At 34.2% G+C, this 24,962-nt stretch overlaps 1 protein-coding gene across 1 annotated transcript; it reads right to left on the reverse strand.

Moving 5' to 3' along the window:
- Positions 1 to 698: 698 nt before the first annotated feature.
- Positions 699 to 23,906, reverse strand: LOC132714830 (RCC1 and BTB domain-containing protein 1-like). The gene is given in 15 exon segments (XM_060697749.1): positions 699 to 4,618; positions 5,418 to 5,548; positions 7,276 to 7,373; positions 8,242 to 8,295; positions 8,943 to 9,013; positions 9,446 to 9,501; positions 9,911 to 10,101; positions 11,940 to 12,046; positions 12,048 to 12,083; positions 13,903 to 14,010; positions 14,376 to 14,443; positions 15,610 to 15,700; positions 16,043 to 16,209; positions 16,832 to 16,939; positions 23,593 to 23,906. Coding segments are annotated over 15 exon segments (1,596 nt in total). The 5' UTR covers positions 23,762 to 23,906; the 3' UTR covers positions 699 to 4,477.
- Positions 23,907 to 24,962: the final 1,056 nt, after the last annotated feature.

A 24,962-nucleotide genomic window follows, 5' to 3' on the forward strand; every position in this document is an offset into this window, starting at 1 on the left:
AGTATAAAAGCTATGGACATGAAACTTCATAGGATGATAGATCTCATTAAGAAGAAGTGCAGTGCACAAGAACTGGTACTCTGCATTTCTTATTTTTTGAGTTATTGCCCTTTGTTAATTTTCATACTTTATTTTTGTCCGGGCCATTTCTCCTAAAGTATAAAAGCTATGGACATGAAACTTCATAGGATGATAGATCTCATTAAGAAGAAGTGCAGTGCACAAGAACTGGTACTCTGCATTTCTTATTTTTTGATTTATTGCCCTTTGTTGATTTTCAAATTTCATTTTTGTCCTGGCCATTTCTTCTAAACTATATTGTTCACAAGGCGACACATCCGACTCGCAGAGTTCTAGTTTGTAATATTTTTTACGATTCTTACATGCCTTAAGAATTATTTTTCAAATGAAGTGCCTTAAATAAACCCCTTTAAGACAACTTTTTCCTTGATTGTTTATTATGTTTGTGAAGTTCCTTTGATTTGCCAATTTTTAGTCAAGTCAAGGGCAATAACTCCGACAAAACTGAATCAATCCACAAGTGAAACCCCAGGTGCACAACTTCATTCCTGTAAATTTTGTTGACTGGCTAAAGCACTTCTAGAGCTACATGCGACACAACATGAGAACATAGGTCAACGGCAAAACTAAATGCCCCCTAACTCCCTTATAGTGAGAAAAAAGAATAAAACCAGGTCTTATTTTGGCATCATTTATTTACTTCACTTGCAAAACAACATTGAAAGACAATTTTCAATATTTCTAACACTACAATGTACATGTATTATGAACACATCAGTTGATAATGTTATCTTTGGAATAATATAAGTTTACGTGACCCATGTCCCATGAATTGCTACATTAGCAGGCTAATACTACTGACATTTTGTAACATAAATTTTCATTGCATAATTGTACGTTTTTATGTTAAACACTGCTTATGATTATAAATGGATTCTTATTTTCCGTACAAGAAAATGAATGGTACACTACAGAATATTCAAATTCTTTTGAAAGTCTTTTTGACAGGTTACATGGCTATGTATAAAAGGCCATTTTGTATATGAGCCGCGTCATGACAAAACCAATATAATGGGTTTGCGACCAGCATGGATCCAGACCAGCCTGCGCATCCGCGCAGTCTGATCAGGATCCATGCTGTTCGCTTTCAGTTTCTCTATTTGTTATAGGGTTTGTAAGCGAACAGCATGGATACTGATCAGACTGCGCGGATACGCAGGCTGGTCTGGATCCATGCTGGTCGCAAACCCACTATGTTGGTTTTGTCGTGACGCGGCTCATATAATCATAAAGCAGTCTGTGTTATATAAATAGTTTAAACAACAACTGTTTCTCCGGGGTAATATAACCCAACAAAAATCTTAAAAACCAATTTAATTTATGATACAGAGCAAAAAATTATATTCTTTATAATCATAACAGAAACTTATTATACTTTTATATTTGTTAATAAGGTATTTTTTAAGACTCTCATGTTTAAGTTTACATAACTATCCAATAACATTGTTAATCTACATAGGTATTTTGTTATATTGAGTGACTGTAGATTAAAATAGTAATATCTGGAATGTGACTGATAATATAAATCCGTTCAATATGTCATGTGACAACAATATTCCAAGGTCATCCTGTATTCAATATTCAATGTATTTTCAATATTCCATATACATTCTTGATTCCTTAATCCATATGAATTGTATGCAATAAATTGAATATTCAGTGGCATTCTATACAATATATGTATTCAATATTCCATGAGCATTTTAACAAAATATTCAATATTCTTGGGGATTGCATACAATAAATACAATATTTCATGGATATTCTTTACTATTGATACAATATTCCATGGGCATTGTATACAATAAGTTCAATATTCCATGGACATTGTTTTCAATATTTTCAATATTCGAGGGCATTCTTTACAATAAATTCAATATTCCATGGATATTTTTTTTACAATACATTAAATATTCCATGGGCATTGTATACAATGAATTCAAAATTCCATGAGCAATCTATACAATAAATTCTATATTCTATGGGCATTGTATACAATAAATTCAATATGCCATGAGCATTCTTTACAATATATTTAATATTCCGTATGTATTCTGTACAGTAAATTTCATATACCCTGGCATTCAATATTCCATGGGCATTCTTTACAACATATGCAATATTCCATGGACAAACCTTACAATAAATTCAATATTCCATGTGCATTCTTTACAAAATATTCAATATTTCATGTGCATTATTTACAATATATTCAATAGTTCATGTGAATTCTTAACAATATATTCAATTTTTCATGTGCATTCTAGAAAAATGCAAACTGATCAGTTTTTGTAATATCTCCCTGAAACATGTTTCATACATGTATGTAGTATTAAGAAATATCAAAATACCATCATTTAAATCTCAATCTAACTTAATATTGAACTTTTTGAACTAATTCAAATACTTAAAGCTTAATGCTGAGAAAATACAAAAATGCTTTTTAGTTATTGATTGACTATATAATATTGAATACTATACTATTAAACCAATGTGTTTCCAAATTTCACACACAGCCATTAGACTGATGGTTTATCATAAGTAGATGAGCTAAGATCCGTTACAAATATTCTTGAACTGCAATGTGAATTCAGTTACTTCATCTTGAAGCCAAAAATTTATTATAGCATAACCTGTTATTAGAATTTTACTATGTGATTATCCTTTTTGGGGCATGAATTTTACCAGGTGAGCATAACCTGTTATAAAGAAGAAAAAGGCAGGAATTTTACCATGTGATTTGGGGCATGAATTTAACTGGTGCCTGGTTTAACTGGTGCCTAAGAGGTAAGGGTAATAAATGATTAGTGCATTGTTAATTACTCCTATTAAGTTAACACTGCCTGAAAGAGAAAAAAGCTCACAGATTAAGCACATCAAAGAAGCATTACATATAGGTACAATACAGACAACATGACAATATTTTCACCTTTAATACTGACAGTGCAATGATAAGTATCTAGTACAGTAAATACTTCCGAAAAAAAAAAATGTACAATATTATTATTATTTTTTTTTTTGATTGGGTTTTACGTCACACCGACACAGTATAGGTCATATGGTGACGTTCCAGCTTTACTGGTGGAGGAAGACCTCAGGTGCCATTCCGTGCATTATTTTAGGCACAAACGGGCACCCGACTAGAACCACCGACATTAAGTAAGTTAGCTGGATAGCTTCCTAACATGAAAAAGAATCCAAAGTGCCTGTCTGGATTCGAACCCAGCGGTGAGGGGCAAGTGGTTTGAAGTCAACGACCCTAACTACTCAGCCATGGAAGCCCCTGACAATATTAATGAATCAAAAGCGGGCCCTGTATGATTCAGTCTAAATTGCATCAGTTTTCAAACAAAAACTAATATAGAATTCAGGCCTTTGATTGGTTGATTTGTAAAAAAAAAAAACTCAGTTGACCGTGCATTAACATTTTAAAAAGTACATTTGTATATATAAAAGTATATCAATTAGTAATAACAACTACTTTTTCAAAAAGTTTTATAACATGTTTTTTTCCCTGTAATATAATTATATTCATTGACCAGATATTGAATTCTTTTATTTGGTATTGTAAATTTTGTAATAACCCCATGTTGTGCAATATGATAACTTCTTGTAACAGGGTGAATTAAAGATATGTCCTTGTCTGTTCTGATAAGGGTAGGTCTATATTCCTCATCTCCTAAATGAAAGCATAAAAAGTTGATAAATTGTTTCACCTTTGGTACAACAAAGAAAGTCAATTTATCCTACTTTTTGGGTCATTTTTTTGCCCCCAGACAGTTTAGCGCAATCTATAACTTACTTAGAAATATCGGAAATCTTTAAATTTATAACAGTAATAGCCGAACAATAAACAAGTAGTTGTAATACTGACTTCTATTAAAGATGTATTTTACAGGAAGCAAATTCTACAGTAATGAAAACACCTGACATTGATAACATAGCTATAACCTCCAAACTGAAAAAAACAAACAAAACAAAAAGAAAGCACAACAATAACAGCACATTTACAAGTACAGGGCTTTTTTACATGCATTTATCATAATGCATTTTAATATATTTATCTATGCAATAAACATGTACATCTATTGTCAATAAATAAATAATTGAGCTGTGTCACGACAAAACCAACATAGTGGGTTTGCGACCAGCATGGATCCAGACCAGCTTGCGCATCCGCGCAGTCTGATCAGGATCAGTGCTGTTTGCTATCAGTTTCTCTACTTGTATTAGGGTTTGTAAGCGAACAGCATGGATCCTGATCAGACTGGGCAGATGCGCAGGCTGGTCTGGATCCATGCTGGTCGCAAACCCACCATGTTGGTTTTGTCATGACATGGCTCATATGTATTAATCAATAATACTTTTAACACTGTTTTTTTTCTACTGGTATATTTCAGTACCGAAAAGCACCAGACTGCCCAGCTTTCTTGATGAATGCTTTTAGTATAGACTCGTCGAGATCCTGGAAAGCGTTAGTCTGGGTTACCGCAGTCATGTGATTGAGTGAGAATCGAAAACAGAAGTCCTCCAGCTCCTGTAATTTAAAAGCACATATTATATACATATCATCACCTTAGTGCAGTACTGGTTTAAGTCCTTCTAAATTTAATAGGAATTAACCAGTTCTTGCACTAAGATGACGAATTATGTAACATTTCAACAGTCCAAAGCATCAAGCTACTGGCAAGACCTGGAATATGTTATCAGGTCTGCAGTCCATAAAGCTTGTCTTAAAAAAAAAAATAGAATTCACGCCTTTGATTAGTTTATTTATTGAAAAATAATGAATAAACCAAACAGACTGATCTCAATTATTTTTTCTTTTCATTCTTATACTCACAATTTTAAACCATACATTAAGAAATAACAAGAGTAACATAAATGGAAACTCTTTAACAATGACAAGTCTAAACATATGACCTTATCGAGTATCATGAACACTAAAGAATTGGTTAATATCAACTAATTTCAGACTATAATAATTTTATGACTTTTATAAGGACTCTTCCCCTATATAAAACTGTATAAAATAATAAAAGTTTCACCCATACAAACAAACATACATATTTTGAGGTTATGTTACACCAACACAGTAAAGGTCATATGGCAACTGTACAGCTTTACTGGTGGAGAAAGACCTTCGGTACATTATTTCATCCACAAACGAGCATCTGAGTAGAACCACCAAAGCTTGCTGGATATATTTCTCACTTGAAAAAATTAAAACTTTCTAGTGGGATTCAAACCCACAGCAGTGAGGGGCAAGTGGTTTGAAATCAGGGGCCTTAACCACTCTGCTACAAACGCCCTATAAATATACAAATTTTACATACCCTAGCTTCATATTTTATTGCTGCAGCATATAACATGGCCACATTATTGACTGAGATTCCATGTCTTATAATCTGCTCACAGTGTCTCTTCAATATTGGCTCACAATAGGAATTGGCTAAATCTAGCAAACCTGAAAAAATATACAATACTTTATATTGTCTCACAATAAGAATTGGCCTAAAAAGCATACAATACTTTATATCACAATAGGAATTGGCCAAATCTAGCAAACCTGAAAAAATATACAATACATCCTACTTCATATTGGCAAAAAAATAGAATATTGCTTAATCTTGCAAACCTGAAAATATACAATTCTTTATATTGGCTCACAATAGAAATTGGCTAAATCTAGCAAAAGATATTCAAAACTTCATATCGGCTCACAATAGAATTTAGCCAAGCCTCACTCTTTTTTTATATTGGTTTATACAGGAGACAAATATGCCATTGTTCATTAAAATGAAACAAAAGTTAGGCCCCTATAGAAATGATTGCTGGATATTTCCCACTGGAAAATATGATTTCAATAGCTATATTGTCCATAAATATACAGGTTCATATATACCAATAGCTTCATAATACATAAACATACAGGTTCATATATACCAATAGCTTATTCAAAATAAACATACTGGTTCATATATACCAAAAGCTTCATCATCATAAACATACAGGTTCATATATCATGTATATCAATAGCTTCATAATACAAAAACATACAGGTTCATATATACCAATAGCTTCATCATACATAAACATACAGGTTCATATATATACCAATAGCTTTATCATACATAAACATACAGGTTCATAAATACCAATAGCTTCATCATACATAAACATACAGGTTCATATATACCAACAGCTTTATCATACATAAACATACAGGTTCATATATACCAATAGCTTCATCATACATAAACATACAGGTTCATATATGCTGATAGCTCCATCATGTATAAACATGAAGTTTCTGAAATACCAAGCTTCATCATACATAAACAGACATGTTCATATATGCTAATGGCTTCATCATATACACCAATAGCATCATTATACATAAATATACAGGTTCATATATACCAATGGCTTCATTATATATAAACATACAGGTTCATATATACCAACAGCTTTATCATACATAAACAAACGGGTTCATAAATACCAATTGCTTCATCATACATAAGGCTTAAGCATACACGTTCATAAATACCAATAGCTTCATAATACTGTATTATGAAGCTATTGGTATTTAGAAACCTGTCTGTTTATGTATTATGAAGCAATTGGTATTAATGACCATATATTTTTATGTATGATAAAGCTATTTATATTAATGATCCTGAATTTTCATGTATAATGAAGCTTTTGGTATATATGAGCCTGTATTTTTATGTATTATACATATCATACAGGTTCATATTAACCAATTATCAATACCTTCATCATACATAAACATACAGGTTCCATTACACCAATATCTTCATCATACATAAACATACAGGTTCATATACACCAATACCTTCATCATACATAAACATACAGGTTCATATATACCATTAGCTTCATCATATATTAACAAAGTTTCCGAAATACCAAGCTTTGTCATACATAAACAGACAGGTTCATATATGCTAATGGCCTCAATATATACACCAATAGCTTCATTATATAATAAATAAACATACAGGTTCATATATACCAATACATTCCTCATACATAAACATACAGGCTCATAAATACCAAAAGCTTTATCATACATAAACAAACGGGTTCATAAATTCCAATAGGTTCATCATACATAAACATACAGGTTCATATATACTAACAGCCTCATCATACATGCATACATACCTATAGCTTCATCTGGCATCAGGTCTACATGATCTGTGTATAAATATTTCAGGAATGCTCTATATACATTATACGGATACTGAGTAATCTCTACAACACTGAAACAAAAAATCATTACTTATTGTTATCAGTTATATTTTGAAGTCACACCAGCTTTGTAAAGGTCATACATAGATAAAAGAAGACTTGAGAAGAACCTCTGATCACAAGCATACACCCGAGTAGAACCATCTATGATCCGTTAGCTTAATGTAGCTGAATGATACTGTCACAGAAAGAATTCAAAGTCCTTAGTGGGATTCAAACTCATGGCTGTGAGGGCCAGGGGCAAGTTATTTAAAGCTATTCACCTTTTGCCTATTGGTCATTGGCACCCACTAGCATCATTATTCAAGTAAGACTTATCAAAAACAATTTTATTGTGTATAATCATTATGATAAATAATCCAAACAATAAAACAGTGTGTTTGTCAGAAAATATTGCATTGGGTGGTTAATTATAACAAAAATATGCACATTACACTAAAGAGAGAGAATGAAGACCAAGAATAACTTACAACACTGACAGTAACAATTATATATCTTACTCAAGCAAAGAATCAATTTTATCTAAATCATTTATTACACTTTTTGATAATTCATTCATTGTATATTCAACTTTTTGTTTGTGTTTTATGTTGCACCAACGCAATATAGGTCATATGGCAACTTTCAAGCTTTACTGGTGGAGGAAGACCTCAGGTGCCCTTCCGTGCATTATTTTAGACATAAACAAGCACCTGAGTAGAACCAACAACGTTCCTTAAGCTAGTTGGATGGATAGCTTTCTTACATGACAGAATCCACAGTTCCTGTCGTGATTTGATCTCACAGCGTTAAAAGGCAAGTGGTTTAAAATTAACTACCCTAACCACATAGCCATGCATGCCCCTACAACTTAAGGTAATTAAATGTTAAACAACTTACTCTTTGCCAGCTTCATCCCAACATGGCTGAAACATGGATCTAAAATGCTCACATCTGTAAAATAATATACATTTAATTCAAAAATAAAAACAGATGAAAGAAATATATAAATACAAAATATATATACATAGAAAAAGAGTAAATCAAAATTAACCTAATAAAACACATAATTTACCTTATTTATATATGAATATATATCTAACCTTAACTTGAGTATTGACTTATGAACACATATTTTACTTTATCATTTTACTTTATCTTGCGTATTGATTTATGAACACATGTTTTACTTTATCTTGAGTATTGATTTATGAACACATATTTTACTTTATCTTGAGTATTGACTTATGAACACATATTTTACTTTATCTTGCGTATTGATTTATGAACACATATTTTACTTTATCTTGAGTATTGATTTATGAACACATATTTTACTTTATCTTGAGTATTGACTTATGAACACATATTTTACTTTATCTTGAGTATTGATTTATGAACACATATTTTACTTTATCTTGAGTATTGATTCATGAACACATATTTTACTTTATCTTGAGTATTGACTTATGAACACATATTTTACTTCATCTTGAGTGTTGATTTATGAATACTTATCTAACCATATATTGAGTACTGATTGATGTTTGAACACATATTTTACCAAATCTTGAGTAATGATTAACAAACACATATCTTACCTTATTTTGAGTATTGATTTATGAACACATATATCTCTCCCCTCAACTTTAAACTTCACATCACTTGTGATCTAAATAAAAGAAGAAACATATAGATTTCTACATTTACAACTGAATGAAAGCAATTTTGTATTTTAATCTGTTTTTTTTTAAGCTGTTTTTATCAAATTTATTTGGTCACATCTCGGACAGTCAGTCCACCTAACCTGCTTTCCTAGATATCTTTTCAGAAATTACCAATCTCTTGGCAAGTGACCAACTACTAATCTCACAAATTTTCTAAGTGTAATTCAGCGGTCAGAGACAAATAAAAATTAAACTCAATGTCCGAGATCCTTTGTCATAATCTCTTTGACAATTTTCTTTTCTGTTATCATCTTGTATTTATTAAATATTCATTCACAACTATATATTCATCATTGATACATTTTTGTGTTTTATTTGTCATATCTTATATATTTAAAATATTGTATAGAGATATTTATAACAGTAAGAAAACTTACAGGATCATCAAACGCTTGTGATATACAATTAACAACTTTACTGCCCCTCATTTGATCTGAAATACAGAACAAGAGCACTGCATGCAATGTTAACGCTTGTCTGTTAAGGGCAACAACTATCAATAACAAGTTTAAAAGGGACATAACTCATAATAACAAATTTGAGCATGGTATATTTTTAAAAAATTAACTTAAAGCTACAAACAATATCTCAAACAATGATCGTTCTATAGTCAGTTTTTTAGTCCCAAGTAAAATCAGAGTTCAGCTATACAGGTATATAAACATTATATATTTACAAAGAGACTGTGTAGCAATATCAAGTTTGAGCATTGTATATCTTTAACCTGCAAATAATATCCCAAACAAAAAGATTGTTCAACAATCAATTTTAAGTCATAACTTTAAGATGGGTAAGCAATATGTCAGATTTCAGCTATGTATAGGTAACAAAACATTACTCACTGACAGCATGGGTTCTCCATGTAACAGGAGGAGTTGAAAATGCTGAAAATACATCATCTGTACAGCTGAACTGTGTGAGAAGTGGGGACGTTATCGACTGACCCCTCGATTGTCCCCACATGTAAACCTTCCCTGTCTCTGTCATAGCAGCAGAAATGTGAGAATAGTGACTAGCAGCAACTTCGATAAACCTAAAAAATTGTTTAAAAAATTCATTTTTGTTGGAATTAACCAATTATTATAATAGGCTCTTCCAGCTTGAACCTGTTGTATTTGTTAAATGAACTGTGACTGCACTGAACAAACCATTAGCACAAGACACAATCAATATTCCTATATACGCACATATATATAAAGAATATTCTTTATACATGTATATAGTATTATAAGTGTATACTGGCATGCGAGCAGTTCCCGTACAGAAGCAGTACCCGTATTTTTCATTTAAACGCTTGATTTTTACTTGCATTCTTCAAAAATTAATTTCAAATCAAGCAGATACATAAACGAAACAAAATCTAAGTGTCAGTTCGGCAGTACGTATATAAAGTCTCATTTAAAATCACTTTCACCTATGCGTCGTCAAAACGTGACCTTGTTTTCTCTGGGGGATTCCGTCCTTGCGCGCATGCGCAAAAATACTTACACGTGAGGCTTGTTAAAGGGTTTTCCACCAGTACCACCTGTTTACAAATAAGTAGGCAATGTGATGTAAACTTGTTTATTATCTTTAATTATCAGAATGTTGACCAATATTACTATATATAATAATTTTATGGCTTTGATGCGTAAAATATCATGCATACAAGCATGCTATTGCATGTGAATGCGTTGAGGTAACGGTACCGGGTAATTGATACCCGCGTTTAGTCTACGCTCTATTTCCTAAATTACACATATTTATTCTCTTAGATAATGGTCTGTTCAACAATTGTAAATGAAAAATAGGTCCGATATAATAAAATTGTATAATTATAATGGGTTAGATTTTATGTACGGGAACTACTTCTCTTCATACAAAATAATGGATAACTTCGGTACCCCATATGAGGCCTCATAAGTAAGGGTTATTCTATGTTTAGAACATGATGGAATTTCCATGATTTGTGTGACGAGCTGAATATTGATGTGTAACATTCAAATTTTGGTGAGTGAGCGTAATAAAAAATAATGTTTAAGTAACTATGATTTTTGTACGGGAACTGCTCGCATGCCAGTATAGGTAAATTGATTGTGTCTAGTGCCTGTGGAACAAATCTTTCATAATTTAAGGAATTTTAGAATCGTAATTTCAAGTTTTCGTCACAGTCACACATTTGTAAAGTGACTTCTGGTGTACTTACTTTATGCTGGTCAACATTTTTGCCTCAGGGTCTCAGTTTTATAATACAGATTTAAGTGCATCCAATTTCAATTACTTTTTCTGATTTGTGACACATTACAAAACAGTTGATATGATTGATTAATCAAAACCTTCAGTTTTACTGGAAGTATAGGAATGTACACTGACTGCCTCTATACAATGGAAAACCTGGCTTGGAGGTAAGTGTTTAAGGCGGCAACAACACTCTGCCAAGTAAATGGTAAAACAATTACCACAGAAATTAATATTTCAGCTGTTTCACTCACCAGTATATTTTTTTGCATAATACTCATTAATAATTATAGCTCAAAATGTAAAATGATCAACAAAAACTTATATTTCTATTTGGCACTATTTTCTTATAGAGATGAATGAATTTTCAACTTAATAATAATAATAATAAACACTTTATTTCAAGAAGGTAACTTATTAAGAAATACATATCTTATTTACAATATGGCCTTTAAACAAGATAAAGAAATCCATAAATATGTACACACATATCAAAAACATAAACTTCATACATAAGGGCAATGAAACAATGTCATTTAAAAAGCACAATGTATTTAATGCCTACCCTGAGACTATGTTTTAACAGCACAAAAATCTATCTTGATATACAAACAAAAGACTTAAGAATGCTGAATTAGGCATGGAAATAATTACCTTTCACCATCTGCTGTAACTCGAGAAGGAGTGACTAGATTTGCTTTATTTCCTGTGCCTAATTGACCATATGAGTTTGCTCCCCACGAGAATAGATCCCCTTCATCCTGTTAGAGCCAGAGTGTGAGCATATCCACACACAATCTATAAATAGGCATTATATGTATGTGGGTGGGGCTAGAGTGAGGGAATATCCACACACAGTCTATAAATAGCATTATATATGTGAGCTTATAGTGAGGGAAAATCCACGCACAATCTATAAATAGAATTATATATGTGAGCCAGAATGAAGGAATATCTACATACAATCTATAAATAGCATTCTATATGTGAGCCAGAGTGAGGGAATATCCACACACACTCTATTAAAAGCAATACATGTGAGCCAGAGTGAGGGCATATCCACACAAAATCTATAAAATAGCATTATAATATTGAGAGCAAGAGTGTGGGCATACCCACACACAATCTATAAATAGCATTATATATGTGGGGCTAGAGTGAGGGAATATCCACACACAATCTATAAAAAGCATTTATATATGTGAGCTATAGTGAGGGAATATCCACACACAATCTATAAATAGCATTATATATGTGGGCTAGAGTGAGGGAATATCCACACACAATCTATAAATAGCATTATATTATGTGGGCTAGAGTGAGGGGAATATCCACACACAATCTATAAATAGCATTATATATGTGGGCTAGAGTGAGGGAATATCCACACACATCTACAAATAGTTTTCTATATGTGAGCCAGAATAAGGGAATATCCACACAGTCTATAAATAGCATTATATATGTGAGCTAGAGTGTAGGAATATCCACACACAATCTATAAATAGCATTATATATGTGGGCTAGAGTGAGGGAATATCCACACACAATCTACAAATAGTTTTCTATATGTGAGCCAGAATAAGGGAATATCCACACAATCTATAAATAGCATTATATATGTGAGCTAGAGTGTAGGAATATCCACACACAATCTATAAATAGCATTATATATGTGGGCTAGAGTGAGGGAATATCCACACACAATCTACAAATAGTTTTCTATATGTGAGCCAGAATAAGGGAATATCCACACAGTCTATAAATAGCATTATATATATGAGCCAGAGTGAGGGCATATCCACACACAATCTATAAATAGCATTATATATGTGAGTCAGAGTGAGGGCATACCTACACAATCTATAAATAGCATTATATATGTGAGCTATAGTGTAGGAATAACCACACACAATCTATAAATAGCATTATATATGTGGGCTAGAGTGAGGGAATATCCACACACAATCTATAAATAGTTTTCTATATGTGAGCCAGAATAAGGGAATATCCACACAATCTATAAATAGCATTCTATATGTGAGCCAGAGTGAGGGAATATCCACACACACTCTATTAAAAGCAATACATGTGAGCCAGAGTGAGGGCATATCCACACAAAATCTATAAATAGCATTATATATGAGAGCAAGAGTGTGGGCATACCCACACACAATCTATAAATAGCATTATATATGTGGGCTAGAGTGAGGGAATATCCACACACAATCTATAAAAAGCATTATATATGTGAGCCAGAATAAGGGAATATCCACACAGTCTATAAATAGCATTATATATGTGTATGTGGGCTAGAGTGAGGGAATATCCACATACAATCTATAAATAGCATTATATATGTGAGTCAGAGTGAGGGCATACCTACACAATCTATAAACAGCTTAATATTTGTGAGCCAGGGTTAGGGCATGTCAACATTGTTCTTTTTTTAACACAGCGCTATATTATTGACAGGAAACAAGTTTCACCTTCCCTGGATTAATTTGAACTCAAAGCTATGAGTAGGAAAGGGTAACCTTATTCAGTCAACCACAAAAGCCTCTGTACATAACTTAAGATATCAATCTGCATTGTTAGGTAAGAATAATTGTATTACCTGTGATACTATAGTGTTTTGTAACATCTGGACACGACATGGATTGGGCTGGTTCACATTATTCCCAAGTCCTAATTGTCCGTTACCATTATAACCCCAGCCATATACCTGAAAAATATTATTATTAATACCATTATAACCCCATGCATAAACCTGAAATATATGATTATCAATTAATACCATTATAACCCCAGCCATAAACCTGAAATATATAATTATCAATTATCATTATAAACCCAGCCATATATCTGAAAACTATAATTATTACACAATTAACAAGTGTACTTTGTACACAGTTCATACCTGACAATGATATTAATTCAGAAAAATGGGTATAAATATGAAAAAAAAAAAGAAAAGAAAAATACATAAGAAGAAAATTGAAAGTTAAGGTATCTGTTTCACTAAGAAATTTAATCATTGGTTTTAAAGCTTATTATATTTAGATCACTGATATGGACTTAAAGACTTACCTCCCCTTTTTCCATTAAAGCCATTGAAGATGTCTGTCCACAAGCTATGGATATAGCAACTCTTGAACCTATATAAACAAAATTAACTTATATTAACATGTAAAGGCCGTCTGGTTAGCTCAATAGGTAGAGCATTGGACTGTGAATCAGGTGAGTCAGGTTCGATTCCTGGACTGCACAGGTCACTTCCGTTGTAATTGATCATGAAATCCTTTCTACGGTCATTCGCACTGTACCTCTGTTCTTATATGTACAGAAGTAATCAGTTCCTTGCAACAAGTACTGGTAAACTGCTTGACAGCCTGCCCTTGAATGATGCAATGGCAGAACTGTGCTCTAGTAAATTCAATGTAGCTTACTGCCATGATCCGGAGTAAAACCTACCAATACCAGTCCACCATGATATCAATATGTTTACTGGTGCTTCAATGCTTAGATAAGAAATAGGACGTGTAAAGTTGAGTCAGATGACAGCAATTATAATTTAAACTATAAAGAATTCTCATGTCAATAATTTGGCAGCTGCAAATTGTTCTCTTAATTGGACAATTCCAGTGTTTACAGTTTTATTCAAATTAACGGACGGCCTATCCAACTGCAAGACTGGTATAAAACATGGTCACCAGTTGACCTGGTTTTCATAAAGAACAAATGTGTTTGTTTGTGATATTTTTGTGTGAGCTGTTGATCTAATAATGAAATAAAAAATGCATGGCTAGATTTTTCACTGCTGAAAACTGGAAAAGTCCACACATGTAATGAAAAATTAAGTATTTACTTTCTTCAATTTTAATTAGTTATTATTTAACTACAATAATCGAGTCTCGACTACCAGATCTATAATTAAATGTTATGAATAACAAATATCCCCTGAAACTAAAAAAAAATCAAATTAGTAGTCTTTTCATATTTTTTGTAGTTGTTGGGTTTTACGTCGCATCAGCACGGTATAGGTAACTTATAAATGCGACTTTCCAGCTTTTCTGCTGACGGAAGACCTCAAGTGCTTTTCAGTGCATTGTTTCATACACAAACATGCACTCAAGTAGAACCACTGATGTTCCATAAGCTACCTGGATAGCTTTTTTTAACAGGTTGAATCTGATGACGCTTGGGTAGCTCAAATCTACAGCAGTGAGAGGCAAGTTGTTAGAAATCAATGACGTTAAACACTTGGCCACGGTTGACCCTAGCATATTACATATGACCGAAAAACAACAACAACATATCTTACCAATAACAGCTATGACTTTTCTAGGAGTTGGCTGATTAGTTGTAGTGCCTGATCCGACCTGACCACAGTTATTCTGTCCCCAGGCATAAATCTACAAAATAATTAATGATTCTTGAAAAAAATAGCCACAAAAAGCAAAAATAATTCAGTTAACTACTCACTTTTCTTCATGCGCAACAAGGTTAAATATATTGGTTAAGTTCTTTCAGTATATCATTAAATTGACTAATAGGTCAAAATACATTTACAGTTGTATACCCATACAAATTAACTTTTCTTACTGTAATGAAGCTCAGATGGTTTATGACCAAAAAGAAACAGTATCTATCAATGCCTTTGATATTACAATATCAATTTGTTAAATATCACTCTAATAAAATTAACAGATGGAAAATTAAGAATTCTAAAAGTGTAAAAGCATCAATATTGTTACCTCTCCATCCATTGTTAAAGCCAGGGAATGGTGACTCCCACATGCAACCTTGGATACCTTCTTCCCCTGTAAGTTTGTGTTGACCAGTACTGGCATAACTCCCTGTGTTGAACCTCCATTGCCCAACTGGCAGTACCCATTGTGGCCCCAGCTATACACCTCTCCAGCTATAAAAATATCTTATTTAGTTAACATAATTACCTGTTATTTACATTTTTAACCAAACTGTTAACAGTAAGTAAAGGTTTACAGGAACCGTGATTAAGGATAATTAATTTATAACTTATATAAACCACCCTCCTGTGTCCTTATTGGACTACATGTAGTTTCTGGGGCATAATATAATTTTTTTAGGGGAGGGGCATTTAATAGGATTTTTATGGTATACTTGCTGTCTGTAGTTTACAAAATTACAGCTTGAATTTGAAAAAAGAATACTAAGTCAGTAAGTCTTCTAAAAATACCTTAATAAAAAGAAATATGTAAATGTATATTTTTTTTAGTTCAAGCACAAAGTCATTGCTGAATGGTCCAAGCAGCACTTAAAGTTATTGAATATTACAGCAGCATAATAATATGTAAATATTCTGATTCATGGATGTTAAATAATCAGATATAAAACAGTGTTACCATATATAATTCAATAAGAAAAATCCCAGATATAGCTTAATTTATACATTTTCTCTTTCAGAATTAAATTTTACTTTATAATCAAATTTGAAGTGGTTATTTCATAAAATGTGACTGCTAAATATTTTGATTGAATTTTCTTTTCTTTTTAAAACATACTGTCTGATACAGCTAAAACATGTGGTCCACTTCCAAAACCAACATCAACAATTCTCTTCCTGCAGAGTGCATCAATCTTTCTGGGTTCTAGGCTACTGTGTGAGTCCCCTTCAATAAAAGAAAGTCATTTTGGCATATTGTATTGAATATTATTTTCAAAGGCATATATGTATCTTACTGGGGTTGCTATCAGTATTTTTTCTCGAGTACAAAAAGTTAAATAAGTTGTACTGAATAAATATTATAATAATAACAAGAGCTGTCGGTAGGACAGCAACGCTCGACTATTCTTAGTGCTTGATAGTAAAAAAAATGCTAGATAGAGTTACCTCCTCCTGTTTACAGGTTGGGGTCATGATGGTGAACAAGTGTGCAAAGTTTCAAAGCCATATGTCAATGGACTTTGAAAATATTTGAACTATTACAAAAACTTTAACGTAAATTCTAAGTCGAAAAAGGGGCATAATTCTGTCAAAATGCTAGATAGAGTTACCTCCTCCTCTTTACAGGTTGGAGTCATGATGGTGAACAAGTGTGCAAAGTTTCAAAGCCATATGTCAATGGACTTTGAAAATATTTGAACTATTACAAAAACTTTAACGTAAATTCTAAGTCGAAAAAGGGGCATAATTCTGTCAAAATGCTTGATAGAGTTACCTCCTCCTGTTTACAGGTTGGGGTCATGATGGTGAACAAGTGTGTAAAGTTTCAAAGCCATATGTCAATGGACTTTGAAAATATTTGAACTATTTCAAAAACTTTAACGTAAATTCTAAGTCGAAAAAGGGGCATAATTCTGTCAAAATGCTTGATAGAGTTACCTCCTCCTGTTTACAGGTTGGGGTCATGATGTTGAACAAGTGTGCAAAGTTTCAAAGCCATATGTCAATGGACTTTGAAAATATTTGAACTATTACAAAAACTTTAACGTAAATTCTAAGTCGAAAAAGGGGCATAATTCTGTCAAAATGCTTGATAGAGTTACCTCCTCCTGTCTACAGGTTGGGGTCATGATGGTGAACAAGTGTGCAAAGTTTCAAAGCCATATGTCTATGGACTTTGAAAATATTTGAACTATTACAAAAACTTTAACATAAGTGGTTACGCCGACGCTCGGGTGACTGCAATAGCTCTACTTATTCTTATCGAATAGTCGAGCTAAAAATGGGGCCAGATTGACCAGAAAACAGATTGGCTTGGGGCCAGATCGGCTATCATATATATAAAAGGTATCAGTCATAAAAGATCTTGTCTAGACGAGTCTTCTGTGGTGAGGTATGGTAGTGTAACCGTGATCCGGAACATACCGTTCCCGGAAGGTACGAGATTTAGTCCGGGCAAGACGAGAACGATTCCTAGCCGCCATCTTGTAAGAAGGTAATTAGAACGGCAAGATAAATCCGAAGAATCTGAGAGATATAAATGGTCATCCGTACAGGGAAAGTGTTTCAAGGTAAGCAGAACACTTTAATGGTGGCAGCTACTATTCGAATTCACGTCAACTTCGTAGGAATTCTACGCAATCCGGAGGTAAACCAGCGATTTTCTCAACCATAAAAACTTTGGTTTTCAAATATTGAAATCTAAGTATTTCCAATATTTGGGAGGGGGAAAAGGGACTGTTGGTTTGGATTGAACAAGCACTGTACGTTTAGATTATTTAATGTGGAAATTTGCTAAAATTGAGTATTCAGAGTACTCTTTTGGTAAGTTTAGAAACTTCGGATATTCGGACTTACGACGCATGCGTATCGGAAAGCTAAGCTTCCGCCCTGGATCTGTTTCGCACGTGAAAACTGTGCCAGTTCAGCATTATATTTTAAATATTTTTGAAGAATATCTGGGTTAAATTTTTGGTATATTTTCAGCGGTTCAGTATAATTGATTAAATTTATTTGCATTGTTGTTTTTCAAGGTCAATACACAAAGTAGATTTACTCTTGTTTGATGTTTTGTTTGTACGTATATAGTTGAAGGCTAAGTCTCACTATATATTTAATTTTACAATTAGAGGTAAAGATTCTCATTGTAGTTATAAACAACAAAGTCAGATTTTTGTATTTTATTTTCGTTATTGATTTTTGAATTACTAAGTAAATATTCTATCACAATTTTAATCTGAATTGCTTTAATAAATGTAAATTATTTTTCGGGAAGGAAATAATTGTCTGTAATACATTAAAGTAATTTCGAATGTAAAATAATTGCAAGTCTGCTGTCTAACGACTGATTGACTTGACATACTTTAGCTGAACTTCACTGAATCCAATTGCACGAATTATAACTAATTCCTGCATTAGTCGTCGTTATATCTTTGGGCTACCAAGTAAGAACAAAAATAATGGCAGGTTGCAGCGAAAGAATTTGTGTTAATTTTGCTTCGAAAGAGGAACTCCTAAGGATTCCGGGCATAAGTTCAAGGATAGCTGAGTCTATTATTACAATCCGTAATAGTGGAGGGAATATAACACTCGGAGTGCTGCAAGACATGTTAGAGCGCACTTTAGATAAAGAAGAAGTAGCTCTGCTGGACTTTTCACCAAGTGAGGGGTTGCCATTAGATTGGGGGAATATACTACCTAAAGTACCATCTTCGTCAAGGAAAGATTCTGGTGAAGGAGGGGACAGTCGAGCAATTTTGGACAGCTTGTTGGAAGTCCAAGAAAAAGGGAACTTCAATGAAGATGCTGAGGAGCCCGACAAGATTCCTTCAAAAAATGATTGGCAAGAGGTACAAAAAGTCTTGAAAGTAGCCAAAGATATCATTCGCGCCAAAAATGCAAGTAGTGCGGTTGACCCCCTGTCCTCAAAGGCCAAGTCTTTGAGAGGTGGGGTGCGTCCCAAGCTAAACGCAGCTGCTAGGTATGATGATTCTTCAAGTGATGAATTATCTGGACTGAGTAGACAATCTTCTCCGCCACCTAGAGCTAAGCACAGCGCGAAAAAGTCCGAGACTGCAGCATTTATTCGGAGTCTGCCGAAGAGGTTGCAGTATGATGGAAAGGGAAACTGGCTGGCATTTAAGCAGAAGTTCTTTCGTTATGCTAAAGCATGCGATTGGACGTCAGACGAATGCCTTGATGGTTTATGCTGGTGCCTGACTGGAAAAGCCTCTGACTATCATGCTATCATCGTAGAGAGAGAAGGCGATATTTCTTATCGGAAGCTCGTGCAGGAACTGGAGATGAGATTTGGTTCCAGGGAACCTGCTGAAACAGCCCAAGTGTGTTTCCACCAATCTTCACAGCTGCAGGGGGAGTCTCTTGATGATTGGGCAGATAGGGTCATGACCCTGGCTACAAATGCGTTCAAAGACCTGCCTGAATACTTCTCCAATAGGCAGACAGTGAGCAAGTTTTGTGAGGGTCTGGTAGACAAAGATGCCGCGGTAGCCGTAGCCATGGATAGACCTTCAACCATGGAGGAGGCAATGAATAAAGTCCAATGGTATCAGCACCTGCATCAGTCAGTTTATGGCCGTTCTAAGAAGAGGGCTAGTAAAGAAGTTGTTGACGATGGCGCTAATGTGTTTGCCCTAGAAGAAGCTCCTGAGGTTGCGCAAGCCAACGCTGCTCCATCTCAGTTGAGTTCTTTGGAAGTGGCAATTGAGAAGCTTCAGAGATGTTTTGACAACATGGTCCTGAAACTAGATGAGGAGACAACTTCTCAAGGAAGAAGCAGATGGCCTAGAAGAACTTGTTTCGGTTGTGGGAAAGAGGGTCATTTCAAGTCTGACTGCCCCTCACTGCAATAAAAAAAAAAATCAAATAAAAAGGGGAGGAGGTAGTATGTGTTCTTCCTGTTAGCGCCAGAGTCTCAAACCAGCGTCATTTCATGCTAAGCATGGAGTGAGACCAGGTTTGTGAAGGAAACAGTCATGGACCAAGTTCCATGCTGGATGTATTCTCGATGTAGACATGAAACATTAGCAAGTGTGTTGCAGAATAGTTCGATTCGAGGCTCATTTGGTTATTGCTTGGAAAGAAGTAACACAGACAGTTTAAGCCAGGTCGAGTAGGGTTGTTCCATAGCAACATAATCCTATGTGTTTGTCAGAAGCATGTCAAAGCTGCATTGTCACGAATACCGGTATCGGGGCATTGTACAAGTATGTTTCTGGGGTCGAACTGAGGAAACTGCCTTGTGGGGGATGTGATCATTGCGCAAGGGTTGACTTGGACCTCGTCATGAGGGACGTAGATGTGGCAATTCTCTTGGTATCACAAGGTGTGCGAAGATGGAGTTTGACCGTGAAAAGTCATAAGGTATCATCGCAATAATGTCAATAACCAGGTTTCACGAGGTGTGCGAAAGATGAAGTTTGACGAAAGTCATAAGGTATCGTCGCAATAATGCTGATAATCTGGAAGAGGTTTGCGGATCCATTGTATCGTCAGTATTAAATTCCAAGGTTACAAGGGTCGCAAAGGTTCACAAGGAAGCAAATGTCCAAATGTTGAGATTGTAGGCACAGAATCAGGTCAATGGTGCTAAAGTTTAGTGTGTTTGAAGATGCTGTAAGATTGTGAGCAGATATTGAGAATATAGATCGATGCTTTTGTGGTGGAAGGGGAAGTAGGGCACAGTTTTGAGTAGTGGAACAACTTCCACAAGAAGCTGTAGAGTAACTTCCGCCAGCAGTGCTAGTTCCAAGAGCTAGTGCTGGGTTTTTAGTATTGCCAAAGTCATTAAGTAGTTCTAGTAGGTCCTGGGGCTAAGTCCCACTGGCTGAATAAGGAACAGTACCTATAAATAGACTAAGTTCTATTGAGGGACATGGGCGATACTGAAGGTAAGATTCCCAATAAGTAGAAAGGTTCTTCAGATGAGGCAGGATATACCATCAGGTGGTCTCGGGGGTGTTGCAGTGACCAGGGCCAGGTTTAAGAAGACATTCTTCTGGTATGGCAGGGGTCAGGATAGTGCAAGTCATGTGACGACATGTGGAATTGCATTTGCAGCATGAAGACGGATGGTCATGGGCAGGTTGGCACAACGGGTCCTTTTCTGAAGATACAAGAAGGGAAAACTGAGGTAACAGCCAAAACGGCTGTGGTGCCTTTGATGCTGTTGGGAAATCTTATTGGGAAATAACAGAAGCCTGGGATATTAACAAGTACAAATGTGCAATGCTAAGTTTGTTGCTTTCTTGTTCTGTGTTAATGTGGCTGCTGTGGTGTAAAAAGTAGCTCCATAAATCTGTAGTCAACACTCAGGTTTGGTGTGGAGGTGTAAGCTGCAATCGGCTTAGGAACTGGACGCTGGCCGCTGTTAAAACAGTGCCCAGGAAGGTAAGATATCTAAGATATCAGTTATCCAGTTAAGCTATCTGTCAATAACTTGTCAGATAGGCATTTGGCAGATTACTGTTGCACAGGCTAATGCCTGCCCACTTACAATCTGTGTTTACAGGCTAACGCCTGTAAAGGCGGTTTTGTGGGTACTGGTTTGAAACCCAGGAGTGGACTTGAATCTCGGGTTTCCGCACTTCCAGTGAGAGGACTTCATCTTTAAAGTCGGGGGGAGTGTGGTGATGTATGGTAGTGTAACCGTGATCCGGAACATACTGTTCCCGGAAGGTACGAGATTTAGTCCGGGCAAGACGAGAACGATTCCTAGCCGCCATCTTGTAAGAAGGTAATTAGAACAGCAAGATAAATCCGAAGAATCTGAGAGATATAAATGGTCATCCATACAGGGAAAGTGTTTCAAGGTAAGCAGAACACTTTACTTCTAAACAAAGATAATTTTAACCAATATGCTGCTGACATTTTCGATTTCTATTTGTTAGTAATCATAACTCTTATGAAATAAGACAAAGTCTAAGACCGGGGAAGTAAATTGTTCATTTTTCCGTTTTAAGAGTGTCATTCGGTATTTCATGCACCGCTTCCGTTTCATGCTACATTCATTCAGTTACATGGCAGCACCCAACTAAAACTGATACTGAAAATTTCATTAATAGGTATAGAATAATTAGAATTCTATATATTAAATTCACGTCTGGTCTTAGTTCTGGCTTCAATAACTTTATATGTCCCTTTTATTTTGACGTTGAGTGACAGTAAAGTAAAGTGTCAACCCTATTTACAAAGACTACCAGAATTTTGGCAGTTTATTTGCCGTACATAAAATTCATATAAAAAAATCACAATTGCAGTCATTTTTTCAATTAAAAATAGCATTAGGGTCACTGGTCACCAAATGTCATGCAAAGATATCCGAACCTAAATTCTCGCAAGTCACGGGATAATTAGGGCAGCAATGGCAGCAAATTCTATGAAATGTGAACCCACTAATAAACTATTCATGAGGCATTATTTCATCAATCTAACGTTCTGTGTTCAAAAATATAGACTGAAGTGTCCCAAATATAACTAAATACCTGTATTAAAAAAGCTTTTGTCAAGATCACGCAAATTTATTGAATTACAGCATAACATAAATATGTCACGGTTCTGGTTGACTTTCGCTATGGGATTGGCTTCACAAACAGTTCTAGCACTAGTAGCAGTTATATAAAACCTGTTCGCTGAAGTATCTTTAGCTAGTCTGGTCTAAAGTCGGGCAAGCCTAAGCACAGGCCTGCTTCTTGGTCACAGACACGACTTCCCGGTATTAACTTAACAATCTACATTCTGGTAGGTTTTTATTTGAGGGCCAACCATTGCCGAGTTGGTATAGGGCCGAGTTCACCCTTTAAACAAGTTGACCAGACATAAAAATCAAGTCATTCAATATGTTAAAAATATTCTGCATACCTAATCCAAGACAACCACTACAGTTCGAACCGATAGCATAAACATCATCATTATCAGTGATGTAGATTGCTTCATTTCCAGAACTTCCAAAAACACAAATTTTTGTTATTTTCGAAGCTTCATTTGGATCTAAAAGACTGAAAATCGGCCACTTTGTTACGTCCAACATGTCGCATATATTGAAGCAAATGTATTTGTTACGACAAGTTGGAGCGTTCTTTTTGTTATTTAAATGTATTCATTTTTCTTTAAATTGTTTTCCTTCAAATATCTTTTTGTGAAGTGAAACCGGAAGTGGCACCTGTAAACTTCCTGTTCAGTGAATAAATAAATACCTTTACCATACTATAGGCATCGAGCGTGTTTAAACTCCATGTCGAATACCGCAAATTAATCGGACGAGCAATCCAGCCAAGTCACTAAATTTATCGGAATTATATATATGTACATGTTTATCATTCAACATTTGAGTATGTCATGTAAAACTCCCACTAGAATCTATATTTTATTTAAAAACAAAAACAAAAAAAATGTTAAAAAATTCAAGTGTAATCATTAATTTAATGTACAATTAATGTATCCATACGTCATATATAACAGCTAAGACAGAACATATCAGCAGTAAGTTATATATTGTACACTAGGATGATAAGGTACCCAAAAAATCACTAGGTAACACTACATTAGTATCCAAAGAAGGAGCGATGACCTAATTGTTAAGCTGTCTGCCTTTCAATCCAGGGATCGTGAGTTAGAACCCTACCTTGATTATATGGCTCGAGTGGTTATAGTTCAAGAAAGTGAATCGAAAGTGATTAATATAAGTTGCAAGAACTTGTATTGCAATCGAGCTAGAAAAAGTTTAAACTAAAAATACCACAAGCCTTAGGCAATTAAATTTTAGCATAAAACACATCAGCATAAATAATTATTTAAAGCACAATGTAAACATAATTAAATTATAATATTCATGCAGAAACTTTCAAACAATCTATTATCATTTAAACGTTAAAACAAACTTGTTAACCTCGTAACAAAATAAATAAGATCTTTTTATCAGGTATTTGATATAATTCATAGATGTTATATTGAAATGAAATGCAATTTTAATTCATATTAGACTAAGTGACAAATTTAAACCAAATAGATGTTACGTAAGTCACTTTTGTTTTAGTCAAAACCCCACCTTATACAGTGAGTGGAAGACGTTTCACTCCATAAGCGTTCATATCAAAACGGTTTACTAAAAAAATGAATTAAAAAATAAAATTAAAAATATAATAATAATAAAATTAAAATAAATACAAAAAACTTACTTTTTGAAAGAAAGAAAAATTAGAAAACCATTTATTTTAAACTTGCTTTGAGAG

The sequence above is a fragment of the Ruditapes philippinarum genome, unplaced genomic scaffold (genome assembly GCF_026571515.1).
Source record: "Ruditapes philippinarum isolate M1 unplaced genomic scaffold, ASM2657151v2 ctg8283_1_1_1_1, whole genome shotgun sequence".
Taxonomy (NCBI): domain Eukaryota; kingdom Metazoa; phylum Mollusca; class Bivalvia; order Venerida; family Veneridae; genus Ruditapes; species Ruditapes philippinarum.